This window comes from Lampetra planeri, unplaced genomic scaffold (assembly GCF_965212315.1).
Source record: "Lampetra planeri unplaced genomic scaffold, kcLamPlan1.2.h2 scaffold_720, whole genome shotgun sequence".
NCBI lineage: Eukaryota > Metazoa > Chordata > Hyperoartia > Petromyzontiformes > Petromyzontidae > Lampetra > Lampetra planeri.
The window spans coordinates 32,501-39,961 of NW_027615542.1; the positions used below are offsets into that span (position 1 = coordinate 32,501).

Consider the following 7,461-nt stretch of genomic DNA (forward strand, 5'->3'; position numbering starts at 1 on the left):
CACCACACAGAGACCCACAGACTCACCACACAGAGACCCACAGACTCACCACACAGAGACCCACAGACTCACCACACAGAGACCCACAGACTCATCACACAGAGACCCACAGACTCACCACACAGAGACCCACAGACTCACCACACAGAGACTCACAGACTCATCACAGAGACCCACAGACTCACCACACAGAGACCCACAGACTCACCACACAGAGACCCACAGACTCACCACACAGAGACCCACAGACTCACCACACAGAGACCCACAGACTCACCACACAGAGACCCACAGACTCACCACACAGAGACCCACAGACTCACCACACAGAGACCCACAGACTCACCACACAGAGACCCACAGACTCATCACACAGAGACCCACAGACTCATCACAGAGACCCACAGACTCACCACACAGAGACCCATAGACTCATCACACAGAGACCCACAGACTCATCACAGAGACCCATAGACTCACCACACAGAGACCCACAGACTCACCACACAGAGACCCACAGACTCATCACAGAGACCCATAGACTCACCACACAGAGACCCACAGACTCATCACACAGTGACCCACAGACTCACCACACAGAGACTCACAGACTCATCACAGAGACCCACAGACTCACCACACAGAGACCCACAGACTCACCACAGAGACCCATAGACTCATCACAGAGACCCATAGACTCACCACACAGAGACCCACAGACTCACCACACAGAGACCCACAGACTCATCACAGAGACCCATAGACTCACCACACAGAGACCCACAGACTCATCACACAGTGACCTCACCTCCTGATTGGCTGCTGCTCGACCTCTGACCCCGACGGCGAGCCTGCCCATTGGGCAGCCCTCACAGTGGCAGGCCGGGAGGGGTGCATGCTGGGAGCACAGCAGAGGGGCGGCAGCGGCACCTCTACCCAGTATGCCCGGCGGTGTCACGTGACCCTTGTGTAGGGAGTCTGGGAATGGGAGGGTCGGGGAAGGGTTCACGCTCAGAGGCATGCTGAGCTCAGCTGGTCACCCACATCCAGGTGTCCCACCCACGGATCCCACCCACGACCTCCTGCGTACCAGGCGAGGTAGTCAACATCTCCTAGCCACCGTGGCGATGATGAGAGAGAGAGACACGCAAACTTCAAATATACAGCAGAAGGCATCGACAGGGTCGGGATCGAACCCACGACCTCCTGCGTACCAGGCGAGGTAGTCAACATCTCCTAGCCACCGTGGCGATGAGAGAGACACGCAAACTCCAAATACACAGCAGAAGGCATCGACAGGGTCGCGATCGAACCCACGACCTCCTGTAGACCAGGCGAGGTCGTTAACATCTCCTAGCCCTGTAGACCAGGTGAGATAGTCAACAACTCCTAGCCACCGTGATGATGATGAGAGACACGCAAACTCCAAATACACAGCAGCAGCAGGCATCGTCAGGGTCGGGATGTAACCCACGACCTCCTGCAGACCAGGCAAGGTAGTTAACATCTCCTAGCCACCGTGATGATGATGAGAGACACGCAAACTCCAAATATACAGCAGCAGCAGGCATCGTCAGGGGTCGGGATCGAACCCACGACCTCCTGTGTACCAGGCGGGGTAGTCAACATCTCCTAGCCACCGTGACGATGATGATGAGAGAGAGAGAGACGCAAACTCCAAATATACAGCAGCAGCAGGCATCGTCAGGGTCGGGATCAAACCCACGACCTCCTGCGTACCAGGCGGGGTAGTCAACATCTCCTAGCCCTGTAGACCAGGCGAGATAGTCAACATCTCCTAGCCCTGTAGACCAGGCGAGATAGTCAACATCTCCTAGCCACCGTGATGATGATGATGAGAGAGAGACGCAAACTCCAAACATACAGCAGCAGGCATTTTCAGGGTCGGGATCGAACCCACGACCTCCTGTACACCAGGCGAGGTAGTCAACATCTCCTAGCCACCGTGGTGATGATGCTGATGATGTTTGTGCCCTCACCCCCCACCATCCCCCCCCACCATCCCCCCCACCACCCCCCCCCCCACCACCCCCCCCACCATCCCCCCCCACCACCCCCCCCACCACCATCCCCCCCCACCACCCCCCCCCCCACCATCCCCCCCCACCACCCCCCCCCACCACCCCCCCCCACCACCCCCCCCCCACCATCCCCCCCCACCACCCCCCCCACCATCCCCCCCCACCACCCCCCCCACCACCCCCCCCCACCACCCCCCCCCCACCACCCCCCTCCACCACTCCACCCCACCCCCCCCCCACCACCATCTCCCCCCACCACCCCCTCCACCACTCCACCCCACCCCCCACTCACCATCACAGGGGCCTGTAGGGAGGTCACAGCCCGTGGCAGGAGGTTCCGAGTGTTCGGTGGCGAGGCGCCAACGGGCACCTCCCGCCCCCCCCGGGGGGAGCTCCGCGGACACCCCAATCCCCCCCCACCCCCACGGCCCCGGGCGGGGTCCTCGCAGCCACAGCGGCAGGGGTCCTCGCCGGGGCCGCCGGCGAGCGGGCGTCCGCGCGGCGCCCGATTTCCTGCGGGGGCCGCCCTGAGAGGGAGGGGGGGAAATAAATAAAATAAAAAGTTTTTAAAATGAATTTTTTTTAGAAAAATCTTGTCCGAATGTGTTTGCGCGCACGTGCATTTGAACACACGTAAATATGTATTCGTTAAAATCTAATACATTTAGAAATTGGGGGGGGGGGGGTGCCGCTCCCCAAACTGGCGGCGTGGGCCCTGGGACCTGGGACTTGGGCCCCTGGGACCTGGGCCTGAGCCCTGGGACCTGAGACCTGGGACTTGGAACCTGGGCCTGAGCCCTAGGACCTGCACCCTTGGAACCTGTGACCTGGGCCCCTAGGACCTGGGCCTGGGCCCTGGGACCTGGTCGTAGGCTTGAGTCCTGGGACCTGGGGCCTGGGAAGTGGGCCCTGGGCGTGCCCTTGGACCCCTGAGCCCTGGGACCCGGGCCCTGTGACCTAGGACCTGGGACCCTGGGACCTTGGAACCTTGGAACCTGTGACGTGCGACCTGGCCCCTGGGCCCCTGGGACCTGGGCCTGAGCCCTCGGACCTGGACCCTGGGACCTGGGACCTGGGACCTGGGGCCCTAGGCCCTGTGGCCCTGGCCGCTGGGCCTCACCCCACCTGCCCAGCAGGTAGAGGGGGTTGTGGTTGAGGTCTGGGCCTCCGTGGTGCAGGCAGCAGTGGGCACAGGGGGCGGGCGTGGGGAGGTCCGGCTGCAGCGAGCGCAGACTCGAAGGCCCATCGCAGACGGCCACTGAAAACACAGAGACACACACAGAGAGACACACAGAGAGATACACACACAGAGACACACACACAGTGATACACACACAGAGATACACACACACAGAGATACACACACACAGAGACACACACACACAGAGATACACACAGAGATACACACACACAGAGATACACACACACGTGTACACACACACGTGTACACACGCACGCACGTGTACACACACACGTACACACACACGCATAGACACACACACGTGTACACACACGTGTACACACACACACACGTGTACACACACACACACGCGTACACACACACACGCGTACACACACACACACGTACACACACACACGCGTACACACACACACGTGTACACACACACACACGCGTACACACACACACACGCGTACACACACACACGTGTACACACACACACGTGTACACACACACACGTGTACACACACACACACACGTACACACACACGTACCCACGCACGCACGCGTACACACACACACGTGTACACACACACACACGTGTACACACACACACACGTGTACACACACACACACGTGTACACACACACACACGTGTACACACACACACACGTGTACACACACACACACGTGTACACACACACACGTGTACACACACACACACGTGTACACACACACACGTGTACACACACACACACGTGTACACACACACACATACACACGCACGTACCCACGCACGCACGCGCCGTGTGCGGAGGTTTGAGAGGCAACGATTCGTCCCCGTGGGGGTCTCCCGCTCCTCCCCGGGGAGGGGGTCACCCCCCCCTCTCCCAGGGGGTCATCTCCCGGGGTCAAGGCACGAGCCTCCTCCTCCTCCTCACCCCCCCACATCGTCATCAGCCCCCACCTCCTGGGCCTCCAGTGCACCTGCAGGTGAAAACCACGGTTACCACGGTTACCACGGTTACCCACGGTTACCACGCAAGTGCTGTCAGTAGCGAGTAGCAGCAGCACCTCCACACAGACAAAGCTCCCCCGTGTGGCCTCCAGCAGGCTGCAGGGGCAAGTGCAGTTAAGCAGCAAGTAGCAGCAGCGCCTCCACACAGACAAAGCTCCCCCGTGTGGCCTCCAGCAGGCTGCAGGGGCAAGTGCAGTTAAGCAGCAAGTAGCAGCAGCGCCTCCACACAGACAAAGCTCCCCCGTGTGGCCTCCAGCAGGCTGCAGGGGCAAGTGCCGTTAAGTAGCGGCAGATTGGAGTGGCAGCGACTGCCCCACCCTCCCCAACCCTCCCGGCGTGTCCCGTCACCGTCGCTCAGCTGCTGCTGCTGCTGCTGCTTCTGTGCCAGGTGGTGCTTCCAGTAGACGAGGCAGAAGGCGGAGACGGCCACCAGGACGGTGGCGAGGACTCCGCACACGACGCCGGTGACGGCGCGCTCCTCGGACAGCGAGTCGCCGCGGGAGACACGCACCACGGAGAGACGCTCGCCGCCTGGGGGGGGGGGGAGACACGGGGGGTGAGACGGAGGGAGACACGGGGGGGGGGGTGAGACACAGGGGGTGAGACAGGGGGAGACACGGGGGGAGACACGGGGGGAGACACGGGGGGAGACACAGGGGGTGAGACACAGGGGGTGAGACAGGGGGAGACACGGGGGGGGGGGGTGAGACACAGGGGGTGAGACAGGGGGAGACACGGGGGGGAGACACGGGGGGAGACACGGGGGGAGACACAGGGGGTGAGACACAGGGGGGTGAGACAGGGGGAGACACGGGGGGGGGGGTGAGACACAGGGGGTGAGACACGGGGGGAGACACGGGGGGAGACACGGGGGGAGACACGGGGGGAGACACAGGGGGTGAGACACAGGGGGAGACACGGGGGGAGACACGGGGGGAGACACAGGGGGTGAGACACAGGGGGAGACACGGGGGGGAGACGCCGGGGGGAGAGACATGGTGAGGGAGACATGGAGGGAGACACGGGGGGGGGGGGGGGGGAGACACGGGGGGGAGAGGACATTGCTGATGATGATGACACTACTGATGGGGATGACACTGATGATGAGGATGATGATGACACTGCTGCTGATGACACTGCTGATGCTGCTGCTAGCGGTCTCTCACACTGCGTGCGGTCTGCAGGCGGGGAGCTGGCACAGGACACGCACTCCGAGTCCTGGAATCCGCCCAGCCGGGTCTTCCGATAAAACCTTAACGAAGACAACAACAACAACAGTCAACAACAACAACAATCCGTGTGTGTGTGTAGCCCGCATGCCCAGCCACCGCATGCCCAAACAGCTTTTGTTCGGCCGGATCGAGGGGGCTAAACGGTCGCGGCAACGGGCTAGAGAAGAGATGGAGTGATGTGGTACAGGAGGACGTGGAGCTGAGTGGACTTGCCGATGACTGGTACCAGCGGTGTCAAGATCGGCCTCAGTGGAGGAGGCTCGTGAAGGACGCTACTGGGCAGTTGGAGGCAGTCGCCCTCCAACAACAACGGAGGGCGGAGGAGCGACGCTCACAACAACGAGCGGAGCGCCGGGTAGCTAAAGCACAGCAAGTTGGTACAGTAGGGGGCACAGGTGGTGCATCAGCCAGTCGTCTCGGTCATCTCGGTCAGTCGACCCGTGGCACTTGCTGGGTCTGCCCCGTGACCTCCTGCCAGCGGGCGTTCAACACTTCACGTGGCAGCCTCAAGGTGCACATGGCCTGGCACAAGCGTCGTGGTGAATGGCGGTTGTTGTGTTGTGTTGTCGTTGTGTGCGGTGGTGTAGTGGTTAGCGCGACGCTGCGCTACGAACCCGGCAGAGACCCGAGTTCGATCCCCTACCACCAGTGACAATTCTCTGAACCGATCCTGGGCCTCCTCCCCTAGGTTGACTCAGCCTCAGATGAGCTCCTGGTGCGGTGTGTAGCGAACATCGCCACTGGGAGAGACAAAGGCGGGCCGGGCGTGGTGCTGGCCACCCACCCCCTCGTGTGCCACAGCGCCGGTAGCCTTCATAGGTGCTGCTCACTATCAGCACTTGCCCCCTTCAGTCTGTTAAGGCTATACGGGGAATATTTGTCTACATTCGTTTTTTGTGTGTGTCTGCGTGTGTGCGTGTGTCTGCGTGTGTGTCTGCGTGTGTGCGTGTGTCTGCGTGTGTGCGTGTGTCTGCGTGTGTGCGTGTGTGCGTGTGTCTGCGTGTGTGCGTGTGTCTGCGTGTGTGCGTGTGTGTCTGCGTATGTCTGCGTGTGTGTGTGTGTGTCTACGTGTGTGCGTGTGTCTGCGTGTGTGCGTGTGTGTCTGCGTGTCTGCGTGTGTCTGCGTGTGTGCGTGTGTGTCTGCGTGTGTCTGCGTGTGTGTCTGCGTGTGTCTGCGTGTGTGTGTCTACGTGTGTGCGTGTGTGTCTGCGTGTGTGCGTGTGTGTCTGCGTGTGTCTGCGTGTGTGTCTGCGTGTGTCTGCGTGTGTGTGTCTACGTGTGTGCGTGTGTGTCTGCGTGTGTGCGGTGTGTGCGTGCGTGTGTCTGCGTGTGTCTGCGTGTGTGTCTGCGTGTGTCTGCGTGTGTGTCTGCGTGTGTCTGCGTGTGTGTCTGCGTGTGTGTGTGTGTGCGTGCGTGTGTGTCTGCGTGTGTGTGTGTGTGTCTGTGTGTCTGCGTGTGTGTCTGCGTGTGTCTGCGTGTGTCTGCGTGTGTCTGCGTGTGTCTGCGTGTGTGTGTCTACGTGTGTGCGTGTGTGTCTGCGTGTGTGCGTGTGTGTCTGCGTGTGTGTGTGCGTGCGTGTGTGTCTGCGTGTGTCTGCGTGTGTGCGTGTGTCTGCGTGTGTGTCTGCGTGTGTGTGTGTGTGTCTGCGTGTGTGTGTCTACGTGTGTGCGTGTGTGTCTGCGTGTGTGCGTGTGTGTCTGTGTGTGTGTGTGTGTGTGCGTGCGTGTGTGTCTGCGTGTGTCTGCGTGTGTGCGTGTGTCTGCGTGTGTGTCTGCGTGTGTGTGTGTGTGTGTGTGCGTGCGTGTGTCTGCGTGTGTGTGTGTGCTTCCTACCCCTGCACACACTCTCCGCACACGGCGTTGTGCGTGTGCGTGCAGTTGTGTGCGTGCGCGCGGTTCAGCAGGGCGCAGTCGAGGCACAGGAGGCAGCGCTGAGGGCCCCACGCCTCCTTGTAGCGACGCGACGGGCAGGGCATGCACGAGGCCTGCA

General features: G+C 61.1%; 1 protein-coding gene across 1 annotated transcript in view; it reads right to left on the reverse strand.

Annotated features, from left to right (window-relative positions):
- Positions 1-7,455, reverse strand: part of LOC144741798 (tumor necrosis factor receptor superfamily member 19-like) — a 10,127-nt gene extending 2,672 nt beyond the window's left edge. The window contains exons 1-7 of the mRNA XM_078624300.1: positions 7,305-7,455; positions 5,407-5,492; positions 4,589-4,771; positions 4,013-4,209; positions 3,168-3,300; positions 2,335-2,569; positions 809-978 (exon numbers count right to left, since the gene is read on the reverse strand). Coding sequence (XP_078480426.1) covers positions 4,160-4,209; positions 4,589-4,771; positions 5,407-5,492; positions 7,305-7,447 — 462 coding nt within the window. The 5' untranslated portion in view covers positions 7,448-7,455 and the 3' untranslated portion in view covers positions 809-978; positions 2,335-2,569; positions 3,168-3,300; positions 4,013-4,159. The remainder of the gene's footprint in view (positions 1-808; positions 979-2,334; positions 2,570-3,167; positions 3,301-4,012; positions 4,210-4,588; positions 4,772-5,406; positions 5,493-7,304) is intronic.
- Between the last annotated feature and the right edge of the window lie 6 nt (positions 7,456-7,461).